The sequence below is a fragment of the Bufo bufo genome, chromosome 6 (genome assembly GCF_905171765.1).
Source record: "Bufo bufo chromosome 6, aBufBuf1.1, whole genome shotgun sequence".
NCBI lineage: Eukaryota > Metazoa > Chordata > Amphibia > Anura > Bufonidae > Bufo > Bufo bufo.
Window position 1 is genome coordinate 191,199,732 of NC_053394.1, and position 17,298 is coordinate 191,217,029.

At 45.8% G+C, this 17,298-nt stretch overlaps 2 protein-coding genes across 3 annotated transcripts in view; one reads left to right on the forward strand and one right to left on the reverse strand.

Moving 5' to 3' along the window:
• Positions 1-16,296, reverse strand: part of ZNF511 (zinc finger protein 511) — a 282,393-nt gene extending 266,097 nt beyond the window's left edge. Inside the window, exon 1 of the mRNA XM_040437473.1 lies at positions 16,113-16,296. Within this exon, the coding sequence (XP_040293407.1) occupies positions 16,113-16,262 (150 nt within the window). The 5' untranslated portion in view covers positions 16,263-16,296. The remainder of the gene's footprint in view (positions 1-16,112) is intronic.
• Positions 16,297-16,531: 235 nt separating this feature from the next.
• The window catches only part of TUBGCP2 (tubulin gamma complex associated protein 2), a 478,187-nt gene continuing 477,420 nt past the window's right edge, over positions 16,532-17,298 (forward strand). The window contains exon 1 of one of the 2 annotated variants that reach the window (XM_040435527.1): positions 16,532-16,718. The gene's annotated coding sequence lies outside the window, so the exon portion shown is untranslated. The remainder of the gene's footprint in view (positions 16,719-17,298) is intronic. The other variant, XM_040435528.1, reaches the window with a different exon arrangement.

Consider the following 17,298-nt stretch of genomic DNA (forward strand, 5'->3'; position numbering starts at 1 on the left):
AAAAAACAAAAAAAAACACCAAAATACTAAAAGTTTAAAATCACCCCCTATCCCAATTTTACATATAAAATATATAAACAATAAAAAAATAAACATATTACATATCGCCACGTCGGAAAAAGTATAAATATTAAAAAATATCTCCTATGTGGTGAACACCGTAACAATTTGCCCTTTTTTTAGTCACCTTGTCCCAACAAAAATTAGGTTAGGACTGTTCTATTATGGTCCAGACGTTCCATAAAATGCGGAATGCACGCAGATTTTTTTGGGGTTTTATTTTTATAACATGGTATCGCAATGCTTTTTTATGGTATCGAAATCGATTTTTTATTATACCGTAATTATATGTATTTTAAATTGGGCAACTAAAAATGTAATTTGGCTCCTATATTTTTTAGGTTAGGAGCCAATGGCTCCTTGATATTTTCTTTAGTCTGGAGCCCTGTCATGGGCTCATGGAAAACAGATTACTGGTAAGAGTAATCAATGTATTTCTATTACGCCCCATGAGAACACATGTGAGAGATTAGACTACATAAATCTAGGGTGGGACCACCGCCTGCAAGACTTTCCTCCTGAAGGCCAAGTCTTGACCAGAAGATAGATCCAATCTATAATGTTTGTAAAAGGTGTTTGGAGAGCTCCAGGTAACAGCTCTACAAATTTGGTCAATGGTGGCACAGCCTTTCTCTGCCCAGGAAGAAACTATAGCTCTCGTGGAGTGGACCGAGAACCCCGTAGGAGCCTGAAGAACCGCCGAATAGGCTAAACCTATTGTTCTCATTATCCACCTGGCTATAGTACGACTTGTAACTTTTAGACCCCTGTTAGTACCCCGAAATTGAATAAATAACTGAGGGGCTTTTCTCCATTCTTTGGTGGACTCTAAGTACCTACACACTTCTCCTTACATCTAGTGTATGGAACCTCTCTTCCCCTTCGTTTTTGGGATTTTGGCAGAAAGAGGGCAAAATGATTTCCTGAGACCTATGCAAATCGGAAACTACCTTTGGAAGAAAAGCAGGATCTGGTCTAAAAACAATCCTGTCTTCCAAGACAGAGGTATAAGGGGGGAAGGAAGTAGACAGGGCAGAAATCTCCCCTACCCATCTGGCTGACGTAATGCCCACCAGGAAAGCTGTCTTGTAAGACAACATCTTCATAGAGATTGAATCTAAAGGTTCAAATGGACTTTGGGTTAGCATAGAAAGTACAACATTTAAATCCCAGGGCGATGATCTGGGTTTAATAAAAGGATTTAGCCTGATAGATGCCTTTATGAAACTTTTAATCCAGGGATGAGCTGCCAAATCAAAGTCAAACAGAGCACTAAGGGCTGAAACCTGAACCTTTAACGTGCTAGACTTTAATTTTTTTATTGAGACCTTCCTACAAAAATATTTAAATTTATGGAACATCTGGAGGGGCTGACAGATCCAGATCCGACCTAGCAAAAAGAATAAAGGTTTTCCAGATCCTCATATAAATATCAGAGGTAATTTTATTGCTGCTGGCTAGGAGAGGTTCTACTACCTGCTCTGACAAACCCCTGGACTTAAGGAATTCCCTCTCAATATCCAGGCTACTAAATGTAATTTCCCTATCTCGAGATGACGAAGGGGCCCCTGGAACAACAAATCCTCTTTCTCTGGAAGTAGCCAGGGATCTGAAAGAGACAGCTTCCTTAACCCCTAGGCCTCTTTCACACAGGTAAGTTTTCCGTGCCAGTGCAATGCGCGAGGTGAACGCATTGCACCCGCACTGAATCCGGACCCATTAATTTCTATGGGGCTGTGCACATGAGCGGTGATTTTCACGCATCACTTGTGTGTTGTGTGAAAATCGCAGCATGCTCTATATTGTGCGTTTTTCACGCAACGCAGGCCCCATAGAAGTGAAGGGGCTGCAAGAAAGTGCGGATTCGGTGCGATTTTCACGCATGGTTGCTCGGTGACAATCGGGATGGGGACCCGATCCTTATTATTTTCCCTTATAACATGGTTATAAAGGGAAAATAATAGCATTCTTAATACAGAATGCTTAGTAAAATAGGGATGGAGGGGTTAAAAAAATAAAAATAACCACTTGTTCACGCAGCCCGGCTTATCTTTCTTCTTCTTTGATGATCTGGGGGAAAAGGACCTTTGGTGACGTCACTGGGCTCATCACATGGTCCATCACATGATCCATCACAATGGTGATGGATCATGTGATGAGCACAGTGACGTCAAAGGTCCTTTACCAGGTCCTGAAGAAAGAAGAGGAGATCCGCTAGGCGACCAAGTGGATGGGATGAGTAAAATTTGTTTATTATTTTTAACCCCTCAATAGACATTTTACTAAGCATTCTGTATTAAGAATGCTATTTTCCCTTATAACCATGTTACAAGGGAAAATAAAATTTACACAACACCTAACCCAAACCCGAACTTCTGTGAAGAAGTCCAGGGTTCGGGTACCAAACATGCCGATTTTTCTCACGCGCATGCAAAATGCATTAAAACGCTCTGCACTCGCTGGGAAAAAAATTGTGCATTTTCCCGCAAAGCACCCGTATCTTTTCCTGCATGTCACACTGGCATTGCGCCAGTGTGAAAGAGGGCTTAGGATACCAGAGGTGTTTTTGTTTTTGCGGTTTCATTTTTCTTTCCTATTTTCCTCGAGCCATAACCTTTTTAGATTTCCGGTCACATACCTGTATGAGGGCTTATTTTTTGCGGGACGAGTTGTACTTTCTAATGCCACCATTAATTAAGGCATAAAATGTAGTGGGAAGTGGTAAAAAAATTCCAAATGGGGTGGAATTGAAAAATAAAACTGCAATTCCTCCACCGTTTTACGGGTTTTGTTCCCACTGCGTTTTGTTTACAGCAAAACTGACCCATGCCCTTCATTCTCTGGGTCAGTTTGATTACAACAATACCCCATACAGTATGTATAGGTTCTTTATGTCGAAATAGTGTAGAAATACATTTAAACTTTGATAATTATTTTTTTTTTTACATCACCATATTCTGACCCCCATAACTTTTTTTTACTTATATCTACTGAGCTGTTTATGGGCTTATTTTTTGCGAAACAATCTGTAGTTTTTATTGATACCATTTTGGTGTGTGTGTGACTTTTTGATCACATTTTATTACATTTTTTTGGTGTAAGAGAAACAATAACAAAAATGGCAAATCGGCCATTTTGACCTTTTTTTCCCGTTACGGCATTTGCCGTATTTGAATTTTTTTTTCTATTTTAATAGTATCGGTGTTTTCGGTCACAGTGTTACCCATGATGTTTATATTTATTGTTATTTTAGGCAATTATTTTTTAATTATAGGGAAAGGTGGGTATTTTTTTTTAACTTTTTAAACATTTTTTTGTGATGACTTTGTGGCTCATATACGAGCCTATAAATTATGTTTTTTAGTTTTTCATTTTGGTCCATCAGGGATTTTTAAAATGCCATTTAAACTCGATTTTGCTAATTTCTTATCCTGGATAAAATAAGAATTGCAGCATGAAAACTTTCAGCGAGGCTGAAAGTGTCCAGCGCAAGTACAGATGCCCCCTGGCCACACGGGGCATCGGTAGGAAGCCCAAGCTTCCGGGTTTTTGCTCATTTAGATGCAGGAAGCTCACTTTGTCACGGCAGCTAAAGCATTTAAATTACCGCGATTGGCATTATTGCAGTCACGGTAATTAGCCGCAGGTCTCTGCTGTTTGAAACACATGCGAGCGGGCGCCATGTTTACACATCGCTTCAGTGCCGTACATGTACGGCGCTGGTAGCGAACAGGTTAAAGGGAACCTGTCACCTCAAAAATGCATATAAAACCGCCAGCATTACCTGAAAGTAGCCCCCAGTCTGTTATTAATCATGAGTTTGATCCGGAAATCTGCCATACATGACAAAAACAATGTTTTAAGCGACATCAGCGCTATCTTGCCGGTTAGCCTGAAGTCAAAGGGGCAGTGGCCTCCTTGCTTCAAGTCAAGATAAGCACACCCCTAACCATCCCCTCTTGTGTGTGATTGATATCCTGCAGTGCGGCCTGGGATCGAGTTAGTCTCTCGCATGCACGGTGAGCTCCTTGTTGCTGCGCAATCCCGCCTCTGGCTCCCGCAGTTAGCCAGGTTTCATCAGCACACCGTGCATGCGCGAGACTTACACGATCCCAGGCCGTACTGCAGGATGTCAATCACATACAAGAGGGAATGGCTAGGGGGTCGTACTTATCTTGACTTGTAGCAAGGAGGCCGCTGCCCCCTTCACTTCAGGCTGATCGGCAAGATGACGTTGATGGCGCTTAAAACATAGTTTTTGTCATGTACAGAGCATTAGATTACCAGATCAAACTCATGATTAATAAACAGACTGGGGGCTAATATAAGGTAATGCTAGCGGTTTTATATGCGTTTTTGAGGTGACAGGTTCTCTTTAACAAAGTAAACCATACTCTTTTGGGCCAATAGGGTGCTTTTAGAATTACTGTTGCCTCCTCCCTCTTTATTTTCTGGATTACCTTGGGCAAAAGAGTGAGACGGAAATGAGTAAACCAGATCCCTGCCCCAAGGTTGAGACAGAGCATCTATCCCCTGGGCCTGAGAGAAAAAAAAAACCTCTTGCGAGATTTGTTTTTTTTCTGGAAGCAAAAAGGTCTATTGATGGAGTCCCCCACAGATGCATCTTGTCGAATACTTCCTGGCAAAGGCATCATTCGCCCTGACTGATCTTGTGCCTGCTCAGAAAGTCTGCTTGACAGTTCTCTGAGCCTTTTAGGTGCACTGCTGAAAGCGAAAGCACTCTCCCTTCTAGTATTTGGAAAATCTTGGACGTCAGATCCAGTAACTGAGGTGATTTCGTACCCCCCTACCGCTGTCGCACTGTCTGACAGAATCCAGACATGACTGTCTATTAGGGAGGGAGAACATTCTTTTAGAGCACTGTGACGGACTGAACCGTCACTGGGGCTGCTGGAGAAGCCTGAGGGCCAGCCTCCTTCCTACAGACTATGGACCGAGAACTATAGCGACCCCCTAAGACCTTTTGGGGTTACAAGGAACTATGAACCCTGATTTATGTGTGTAATTTATATGCCACATATTTCCTATGGCCCATTAAAAAGGCATGGTGTGGATTCAGCAACACAAAAAGGGTTAACTCTGCACTGAGACTCCCACTGATTGTGTTAGTGATGGGATTAAGATAGTTGATTATAATAGCAGCCGACTCGTAGATGAGTAGATCACCATATGATACACTCAGGAGATAATCCCATCACATGTGTCTCCTCTTCCCATTCATTCATTATGGAGGGGGTGAAGAGGTCTGTTTGCATGCTCATTGTTGATTGCGTCAAAGACAATGTCAGTGTGTTTGTTAATTGCGTCCCAGACAATGCCATTGTGTTTGTTGAATAGGGTTAGTTTTTGTGTTTAAACTGTACAGGATTGGCTGCTATGTCATGCCCTCAGTTCCCAACCAGGTTCACGGGGGTGGTACCCTTGTTGTAAAATGTGTATAGAAGTCAATGTTGTGTGTTCAATAAAGAGTTCCTGTTTTACATTTAACATAGAGCCTCGTCTCATTGCTATACGCTGAAGATTTGCTATACTCCCCTGGCTATAACTACTAGTAAGAGCTGTTCCTGCTCTCTGGATTTAGGAGAGATTCACCCACTGGAGCCTGGAGCCTTGTCGTAGGTCCAGGGTGGGTAGGAGACGGAGAGACCTCAACCAAGCTTCGGCGGTTCGTGGGGTCTGTGGCGGTTATGGGGTTAAGTGGAGTGCTTAGAGTCCTCGGGAAGCGCTAGGAGCATCCATCGACGGAGGTACCCGGTCGTGGTGCCAGGAGATCCGTTACACACAATATATTGCCCTCAGCTCTCTGCAATTCTGGGACTGTTGGCTTTGAAACACTTACCACTGACCTTGGGAAAACTCCAAAACTGAGTGAGTCCCCCCATCCCTGTGGGCTGTCATTTGTTGTGATTATTAAAGGATTGTCCTTTATCCATTCCACTCCCTGACTTAGGTTTTCTGTCCTTGTCCACCACAAAAGGAAATCCCTTACTGACATGGGAATCAGACATTTGTAATCTAGGGATAACAGCTCCTTGTTCCAATGAGATAGAATGTGCACCTGAAGACTCCTGGACCTGAACTGCGGCCATTTTACCGCCGGTATACATGATGTCATCAAACCTAGAACTGACATGGCCTCCCTTAGAGTAGTCACCCTGGTTTTGCTGAATTCCCCTATCCTTTGCTGTATTGAAAGGCACTTCTCCTCCGGGAGGTAGGACTTTTGGGATAAGGAATCTAGCAGAATTCCTAGGAAGGTGCAGCGGTAACTTGGCGTCAGACATGATTTTTCCCAGTTCACTATCCAACCCAAGCCCATCAATTAACACTTACTTAATTTAGGCTGAAAGGGAACTCTGAGACTGCCCTACCACAAGAAGGTCGTCTAGGTACGGTATAACTATAATGTCCGATCTCCTTATTTGTGCCATCACCTCTGCAATCAGTTTCGTGAAAATTCTCGATGCCAGAGATATTCCAATGGGGAGAGCTCTGAACTGTAGATGAAGAATTGACTTCTATCCGCACTGCTAACCTGAGAAATTTCTGAGACGAGGGATGTATGGGCACGTGATAATAGGCGTACTTGTTATCTATTGAAGTAATTGGGAAATAGATGAAGAATTGTTCATGATCTCTATTCCATCCGAAATTTCTGATACGTTAAATATAAATTTAGGTCCTTCAGGTTTATTATTGTCCAATAAGACCCATTCGGCTTGGGGACAATTAAGATAGTTGAATAAAACCACTCCCCTATTTAGGCCTCCTGCACACGACCGTTGTGTGCACCCGTGGCCGTTGTGCCGTTTTCCCTTTTTTTTTCGCGGACCCATTGACTTTCAATGGGTCCGTGGAAAAAACGGAAAATGCACCGTTTTGCAGCCGCATCCGTGATCCGTGTTTCCTGGCCGTGAAAAAAATATGACCTGTCCTATTTTTTTCACGGCCAACGGTTCACAGACCCATTCAAGTCAATGGGTCCGTGAAAGAACACGGATGCACACAAGATTGGCATCCGTGTCCGTGATCCGTGGCCGTAGGTTACTTTTTATACAGACGGATCCGAAGATCCGTCTGCATAAAAGCTTTTTCATAGCTGAGTTTTCACTTCGTGAAAACTCAGAACCGACAGTATATTCTAACACAGAGGCGTCCCCATGGTGATGGGGACGCTTCAGGTTAAAATATACTAAAAGAACTGTGTACATGACTGCCCCCTGCTGCCTGGCAGGTGCTGCCAGGCAGCAGTGGGCAGCCCCCCCCTGTAGTTAACACATTGGTGGCCAGTGCGGCCGCCCCCCCCCCCCTCCCTCCCTTGTAGTTAACACATTAGTGGCCAGTGGGCCCCCCCCTGTAGTTAACACATTGGTGGCAAGTGCGGCCGGCCCCCCCCCTCCCCTGTAGTTAACTCGTTGGTGGCCAGTGGGCCCCCCTCCCTCCCCTGTAGTTAACTCGTTGGTGGCCAGTGGGCCCTCTCCCCTCCCTCCCCTCCTAATTAAAATCTCCCCCCCTATCATTGGTGGCAGCGGAGTGTACCGATCGGAGTCCCAGTTTAATCGCTGGGGCTCCCATCGGTAACCATGGCAACCAGGACGCTACTGCTGTCCCGGTTGCCATGGTTACTTAGCAATTTGTAGAACCATTATACTTACCTGCGAGCTGCGATCTCTGCGTCCGGCCGGGAGCTCCTCCTACTGGTAAGTGACAGGTCCGTCCGGGAGCTCCTCCTACTGGTAAGTGACATGACCTGTCACTTACCAGTAGGAGGAGCTCCCGGCCGGACCTGTCACTTACCAGTAGGAGGAGCTCCCGGCCGGACGCAGAGATCGCAGCTCGCAGGTAAGTATAATGGTTCTACAAATTGCTAAGTAACCATGGCAACTGGGACTGCAGTAGCGTCCTGGTTGCCATGGTTACCGATCGGAGCCCCAGCGATTAAACTGGGACTCCGATCGGTACACTCCGCTGCCACTAATGATAGGGGGGAGATTTTAATTAGGAGGGGGAGGGAGGGGAGAAGGCCCACTGGCCACCAACGAGTTAACTACAGGGGAGGGAGGGGGGGGCCCACTGGCCACCAATGAGTTAGCTACAGGGGAGGGGGGGGGGCCGGCCGCACTGGCCACCAATGTGTTAACTACAGGGGAGGGGGGGGGGGGCCGGCCACACTGGCCACCAATGTGTTAACTACAGGGGAGGGGGGGGGGGGCCGGCCACACATGTGTTAACTACAGGGGGGGGGGGGGGGGGCGGGAGGGGGTCTGCTCCCTGCTGCCTGGCAGCACCTGCCAGGCAGCAGGGGGCAGTCATGTACACAGTTCTTTTAGTATATTCTAACCTGAAGCGTCCCCATCACCATGGGAACGCCTCTGTGTTAGAATATACTGTCGGATTTGAGTTTCACGATGTAACTCAAATCCGACGGTATATTCTAACATAGAGGCGTTCCCATGGTGATGGGGACGCTTCAAGTTAAAATATACCATCGGATTGGAGAAAACTCCGATCCGATGGTATATTAACTCCTGACTTCACATTGAAAGTCAATGGGGGACGGATCCGTTTGAAATTGCACCATATTGTGTCAACGTCAAACGGATCCGTCCCCATTGACTTGCATTGTAATTCAGGACGGATCCGTTTGGCTCCGCACGGCCAGGCGGACACCAAAACGACTTTTTTTTCATGTCCGTGGATCCTCCAAAAATCAAGGAAGACCCACGGACGAAAAAACGGTTTTGCGGACCGTGAAAATATACTGTCGTGTGCAATAAGCCTTATTCTGTAGAAACTGGGACTAGAACTGACTTGTCCCGGAGATTTCTTATTTCTCCTAATAACGCAGCCTGCTTTGGAGAGTGCTGGTCTAAAGCCATCATTTTTAACCTTTCCGGAGGGGGTGTAACGTTACATTACCTTACTTCGTCCAGGCTCTAACTAAACATACTGTAATATTCCTGACTCACCTAAGTCCTTGTTCACACCCTGTGAACACAAGCGGCTTTCTCAGCCAATGTCCCACAGCCTCCTGGCTGTACAGAGCAAAGTACGCCTACTGTCTCCAGTTCAGTGTCTCAGCACACATGGGGAATAGTGGTCTCTCAGCCCTCCTGGCTTGGACCACACAGAGCCTCCAGGCCTCTGTCCACAGGCAACACACTCCCCCCTTGCTGACACCCTGGGAGGTGCTTTGTGCCAGCCTGATTACTTCCAGCTGGTCTCGCTTGTGGTGGAATAGGGGTGTGGACCGAACTATCCACCCCTTCCTTGCCTCTATCCTGCGTGAGACCTGTCACTGTCTCACTATATATATATATATATATATATATATATATATATATATATATATTTATTGTCTGCCTGCGCAGTGTGGGGGTAGGGAGATCGGATGGATGTTCTGGAGTTAGCCGCGCTTGCGCACTGGGCCGTTATATTTCCCTACTGAGGCTCTCCGGCGCATGCGCAGTGTTCCGGTTTGCAGCTGAACTCCGCTGTGAGATTTTCCCTAAACTGTCGTTTTGCGCATGTGAAGATCAGCACAACTCCGGCATGCCTCCTCACGTCATTTCCGGTGCGACCGGAAGTTAGGAGGTAGGGAAATCTCACGAAGTAGGGTAATGTAGCGTTATAGGGGCCTTTTCAACTCTGTATCCTTCCTTTATTATATCTTTTACCCATGTACTTGATGTGATATTTTGCCAGGCTTGAAAGAATAAAGACAGTCGACCCCCCACCTGAGACCTGGCGTTATTGCTTAGAAACGCTGGAAGACTGGGGCTTGGACTTAAACAAAAGTCCATTTGATTTATCTCTTCTGCACTCATTGCCTTTCTTTTGGACTCTAGCCTCCTCCTTTTTATCTCTAAACCAAAATGGCTTTCTCTGCTTAGGAAAGGAGGGCACGGGGAATCCATTCTTCCTATCAGATGTTTTGTCCAATATGTCATCTAGTGCCGGGCCGAATAAAAAATTTCCCTGGCAAGGAAGGGCACACAACTTAGACTTAGGCCTCATGCACACGACCGTTGTGTGCACCCGTGGCCGTTGTGCCGTTTTCCGTTTTTTTTCGCGGACCCATAGACTTTCAATGGGTCCGTGGAAAAATCGGAAAATGCACCGTTTTGCAGCCGCATCCGTGATCCGTGTTTCCTGGCCGTGAAAAAAATATGACCTGTCCTATTTTTTTCACGGCCAACGGTTCACGGACCCATTCAAGTCAATGGGTCCGTGAAAGAACACGGATGCACACAAGATTGGCATCCGTGTCCGTGATCCGTGGCCGTAGGTTAGTTTTTATACAGACGGATCCGAAGATCCGTCTGCATAAAGCTTTTTCAAAGCTGAGTTTTCACTTCGTGAAAACTCAGAACCGACAGTATATTCTAACACAGAAGCGTTCCCATGGTGATGGGGACGCTTCTAGTTAGAATACACTACAAACTGTGTACAAGACTGCCCCCTGCTGCCTGGCAGCACCCGATCTCTTACAGGGGGCCGTGATCAGCACAATTAACCCCTTCAGGTGCGGCACCTGAAAGGGTTAATTGTACTATCATATCCCCCTGTAAGAGATCAGGGCTGCCAGGCAGCAGGGGGCAGACCCCCCCCCCCCCTCCCCAGTTTGAATATCATTGGTGGCCAGTGCGGCCCCCCCCCCCTCCCTCTATTGTAATAATTCGTTGGTGGCACAGTGTGCGCCCCCCCCCCCTTCCTCCCTCTATTGTAATAAATCGTTGGTGGCACAGTGTGCGCCCCCCATTGCCCCCCCCCCTCTATAGCATTAACAACGTTGGTGGCCAGTGGGCAGCCTCCCATCTCCCCCCCCCTCCCCCCCATCATCATTGGTGGCAGCGGAGTTCCGATCGGAGTCCCAGTTTAATCGCTGGGGCTCCGATCGGTAACCATGGCAACCAGGACGCTACTACAGTCCTCGTTGCCATGGTTACTTAGCAATAGTACAATAGTAGAAGATTAATACTTACCTGCTGCTGCGATGTTCGTGTCCGGCCGGGAGCTCCACCTACTGGTAAGTGACAGCCTCAGGTCTGTGCGGCGCATTGCTAAATGAACCGTCACTTACCAGTAGGAGGAGCTCCCGGCCGGACACGAACATGACAGCTCCCAGGTAAGTATGAATCTTGTACTATTGCTAGTAACCCGCTGCCACCAATGATCGGGGGGGGGGGGGGGGGGCGCAAGATGGGAGGCCGCACACTGGCCACCAATGTTGTTAATGCTATAGAGGGAGGGGGGCCAATGATTGCCACCAACAATTTATTACAATAGAGGGAGGAAGGGGGGGGGGGGGGGGGCGCACACTGTGCCACCAACGAATTATTACAATAGAGGGAGGAAGGGGGGGGGAGGCGGGGGGGGGGGGCACACTGTGCCACCAACGAATTATTACAATAGAGGGAGGAAGGGGGGGCGCACACTGTGCCACCAACGATTTATTACAATGGAGGAAGGGGGGGGGGGGGCCGCACTGGCCACCAATGATATTCAAACTGGGGAGGGGGGGGGGGGTCTGCCCCCTGCTGCCTGGCAGCCCTGATCTCTTACAGGGGGATATGATAGTACAATTAACCCCTTCAGGTGCAGCACCTGAGGGGTTAATTGTGCTGATCACGGCCCCCTGTAAGAGATCGGATGGCAGTCATGTACACAGTTTGTAGTATATTCTAACTAGAAGCGTCCCCATCACCATGGGAACGCCTCTGTGTTAGAATATACTGTCGGAAATGAGGTTTCACGATCTAACTCATATCCGACAGTATATTCTAACATAGAGGCATTCCCATGGTGATGGGGACGCTTCAAGTTAAAATATACCATCGGATTGGAGAAAACTCCGATCTGATGGTATAAAAGGGACTCCGGACTTTACATTGAAAGTCAATGGGGACGGATCCGTTTGAAATGGCACCATATTGTGTCAACGTCAAACGGATCCGTCCCCATTGACTTGCATTGTAATTCAGGACGGATCCGTTTGGCTCCGCACGGCCAGGCGGACACCAAAATGACTTTTTTTTCATGTCCGTGGATCCGCCAAAAATCAAGGAAGACCCACGGACGAAAAAACGGTCACGGATCACGGACCTACGGACCCTGTTTTTGCGGACCGTGAAAAAAAACGTTCGTGTGCATGAGGCCTTAGAAGCGACATCTGCCTTCCATCCCTTCAGCCAAAGGGATCTTGTAGCCGAGTTTGACAATGCTGCCGCTCTGGCCGATAACCTTAGAGAGTCAGCCGATGCATCCGAAATAAAGTCTACTGCTTTCAACGTTGTAGGTATCGCTTCCAGTAGCTGCTCCCTCGGGGTTCTGTTAGCAATATGTGATTCTAATTCCCCTAACCAGATTTTAAGTGACCGACCTTGCACCCGATGTTGCAGCAATATTCGGCTTAACCCCTTCCCGCAAAATCACGTACATGTATGTGGGGTAATGTGGTGCCTTACCGCATTCCCACATGCATGTACAGGGCTCCAGACTAAAAAAAAAATATCAAGGAGCCATTTTTAAAATACATATAATTATGGTATAAAACAAAAACTAAACAAAAAACAAAAAAAAACACGTCTTACCTAGGGTTCTCACGATACCAAAATTTCGACTCAATTTCAATACCATAAAAAAGTATTGCGATACTCGATACCACGTGAAAAAAATAAAACACCAAAAAAGCCACGTGCATTCCAGATTTTATGGAACGTCTGGACCATAATAGAACAGTCCTAACCTAATTTTTGTCGGGACATGGTGACTAAAAAATGGCAAATAGCAAGTTTTTTTTTTTTTTTTTCTGGTACGGCGTTCACCGCATAGGAGATATTTTTTAATATTTTAATAGTTCGCACTTTTTTGTCCGTGGCGATATGTCATTTTTTTTTTATTGTTTATATATTTTATATGTAAAATTGGGCAAGGGGGTGATTTAAACTTAATATTTTGGGGTTTGTTTTTTTAACTTTTCTTTTTACAGTTTATTTAATAATATTTCCCCCCTTAGGGGCTAGAACCTGGGATCTTTCATCCCTTGTCCTATTCACCCTGATAGAGCTCTATCAGTAGCGTCCTGGCTGCCATGGTAACCGATCGGAGCCCCAGGCTTACACTGCTGGGGCTCCGATCGGAACTGCCACTGCCGATTGGTGCCACTGCCACCAATGATAATAATACTTGGGGCGCGCACTGCGCCACCAATGATTCTACTTTATAATACTGGGTTTGGGGGGGGGGGTTCGGTGCACTGTGCCACCAATGAATATAGTTTATGCTTAATACAAACGCAGGCTGCGCTGCGGGTGCCGGCCATATCCCATACCCAGCCTCTATGACTGCGCACTGCGATCCGCCACTATTAACCCCTCAGGTGCTGCACCCAAAGCGCAGCCTGCGTTTGTATTAGCATAAACTATATTCATTGATGGCGCAGTAGCCACAGCCCCTCCTCCTCGCTTCTATCAGCCCATTGGTGGCAGCAGCACAGGGGACAGGGACTGCCTCCTTCTCCCCTGTGCTGTTGAGACAAACATGGCATGCGCTGACAGTGCTTTTCCCACAGCCCCAGCTGGATTCAGGCTGTTAGGTGGTTAAGGTACATACAAAGTTTTGCAGAACTGGCTTACTTGCCCATAGCAACCAGATTCCACCTTTCATTTTTTTCAGCTACTTTGGAAAATGGAAGGAAGAATCTGATTGGCTGCTATGGGCAACTAAGCCAGTTCTACTTTACACCAGTTTGATAAATCTTCTCCTATGTTTTTTAGGAGGCGGGGTGACTATAAAATGGCTTTTCTGGCACCGTTTTTTATACATATCTTTTTTTACGAAGTTCAGCTGACATGGTAGATTATATGATATTTTTTTTAGAGCCGGACAGTATGGATGTGCCAATACTTATTGTCTATTTTTTTTTTCAATAGTAAATGGGTTGATGAGTGGATGAGTGGAAAGTTGTGCTTTATTATCACTTTTTATGTTCCACTAGGGGACTTCAACTTTTGGGTGACTGATCCCTTTTACAGTGTATTATAGTACATAGTGTATTGTAATGCATTGTGACTGTCAGAGCTGGGCCTCATATGCCTCCGTAGCTGGCAGGCCCCAAGGCTTTTGTAAGCCTTGGGTTGCCTAAATGGCCATCAGCATCCCACAATCTCATCGCTGGGAGCAAATCCCTTGCGGCAGTGAGCATTGACTTTGGCATCTAAGGCCCCTTTCACACAAGTATTCCGCGCGGGTGCAATGCGTGATGCGAATGCATTGCACCCACACTAAATCCGGACCCATTCATTTCAATGGGTCTGTGTATATGAGCTTTGTTTTTCACGCATCACTTGTGCATTGTGTGAAAATTGCAGCATGTTCTATAGGCCTCATGCACACGACCGTATGTATTTTGCGGTCCGCAAAAAAAGAATCCACAAAAAATAAGGATGACGTCCGTGTGCATTCCGTATTTTGTGGAACAGAACAGCTGGCCCTTAATAGAACAGTACTATCCTTGTCCATAATGCGGACAATAACAGGACAAGTTCTATTTTTTGGCGGAACGGAAATACGGACATACGGAAACGGAATGCTCAGGGAGTAACTTCCCTTTTTTTTTTGCGGACCCATTGAAATAAAAGGTTCGGCATACGGTCCGCAAAAAAACGGAAACGGAAAGAAAATACGTTCGTGTGCATGAGGCCATATTCTGTTTTTTTCACGCAATGCTGGCCACATAGAAGTGAATGGGGCTGCATGAAAATTGCGGATGGTTGCTAAGAGATGTTGTTTGTAAACCTTCAGTTTTTTATCACGCTTGTGAAAAACACATCAGTGCGCATTGCACCCACGTGATAAAAACTGAACGCAATCGCATACAAAACTGAATGAACTTGCTTGCAAAATCGCACATTTTTCACTGAACTCATCCGGACCGAATCTGTCACGCTCGTCTGCAAGGGGCCTAAAGGATTAACCCTCCGGCATCTCAGTTTTTAGCAATGGTGGCGGATACAGTAGAGGCTCAGTTGTTAGTAACAGCCAAGCCTCTGCCATTGATCGGGCAAGCACAGCTTCTATGCCTGCCCTATCAGTGTGCCATACTATCCCACAGTGCCTGAAATGGGGTTGTCCGGCTATTGTAGACCTATAGTTGTGGCGTCACTGGCCGGCGGAAAGCAGTAAGAAGGCAGTGGTGCTAGTGCAAGCTCCGCTGCCTTCTCAAAGAGCTGGTCAGCGTGGGCCCTGGGTGTCAGTCAGAACACCACTGATCAGATACTGATAACCTTTCCAAAAGGATAGATCATCAATAAGAAAAAGGCAGGCATCCCCTCTCAATGTACGGTGCTGGTCGTGAAGGGGTTAAAAATTCTGCTCATGCAGTTTTATTAGTGCAGTAGGCCCCTGTCTATAAAAAAAAAAATATGTATATCCACAATAATAGTCCACAATAATGTTCCCATAACTGAATGGACAAAACATACCGGTCATGTGACCTGCCATAGACAAAGCATGAGACCACTGGTTTTCAGTTACCTCTGTCCAGGTATCAAACAGGATTTCATTGAGGAGCAGAACTCACAGCAGAATTTTTAGTCTATAAACATTGGAGCAGCGCTTAGCCGTCACCAGCTGAATATTATGTGGACTCTGCTTGTAAGCCCGCTCCATACATTCAGGTATGCAAACGGGTTCAACTATAAGTACACAAAATGGTAATTATCTGAACATTTTTTTTGTTTGTTTAAAAAGTGAATATAAAACAAAATAGTTTTTTTGAAAAGGCCGACATATCTTTTGTATATCCACAACATAAAATAAACTTGTATAAATGAAAACTTTTTGTACCCCCAAACTGCACAGATTTAAAAACATAGCTGATGGATATGATGTGTGTATTTCAGGAGATATAGAAAGTAGAGCTCCCTGCTTTGCTACAAACAGTACTACAGACAACCAGCGTGAAATGGATGATAGCAGATGATAACAAATTTGAATACGATGACTAAAGAGTATCATTTTTTTCCCACCTCGAAAAACTCGTGTTTTCTCCTAAACCCAACTCTGCCCGAAATAGCACTAGCAGTCTCTTCTGAATTCTTCACCAGTAAACCCGGGAATTGCCTAATATCCAGCAACACCTGCTCAGACAACAAGGAGATTAATTCGTTGGGATCCATGTCAAACTGTAAGCATTTGCGTTCCAAATGTTGGTTCCATTCTGTATCTGTGTGTTCCAAATTACGCATATATCATTTTGGCAAACACAAGAGGACGCTACTTGCAGTATGTTATTAGCTCCGATACGTATGAAAAAAACGGAAGACCAGCCATGTTCAAGAAGCCCACAAAGCAGGGGGCGAATGCAAGTTACTTTGACTGTTAGCGAGACAGTAATAACGACATTTTATCCCCCTAGCTTTCTGCGTTCCATGACTCGTTGTAGATCCCCGCGCTCGGTTCGCGGCGTGTAGTTGTTATGGCCGGGTGTCTTTTGTGTCAGTTTCCGGTTATATACGTATGAAACGCTTTGAACGTAGTAACCCCCAAGTCACTTACACTACCGTAAAGCTTTGGAAGAAGACTGCAGCAGAGGTGGGAGTCTGTGGATGAAACATTGGTTGCGCTCCTGTGAGGTTATTGTCCATTTCTATTCTTTCCTCTGTCCGATATCTCTTCATTAGTTTATCACAAACCTTTTATTGTCTGGTGCATTTCTTATATTTTTTTTGTCAATGCTGAGGCCAGTCTTTGGCTACACACATAACCCCATAACCCTGTCCATGCTGAAAACCCTGGACCCAGGATCCAGAACTCAGCAGGGAGTAGGTAAGGCTACTTTCACACTAGTGGTTTTTACGGATCCATCCGTCGCGTTATTCTGTCTGCTATGGGAGCGCAACCAAACGGAACGAAATGCATTTTGGTGCATTCCGTTTCGTTCAGTTTCGTTCAGTTTTGTTCCATTGACAATGAATAGGGACAAAACGGAAGCGTTTTCATCCTCTATTGAGATCCTATGACGGATCTCAATAATGGAATTGAAAACGCTAGTGTGAAAGTAGCCTAAGTATGTTTCCCATCAAAGGGTTGGGGTGTTTATCAAAAACAAACCTCAATTTGATCCAGGGGTATGCTATTTGGATGATGATAGATTCTCTCATTTGCAGAAACCACATTTACATAGATCCTCTGGATAGATCATCAGTATCTGTT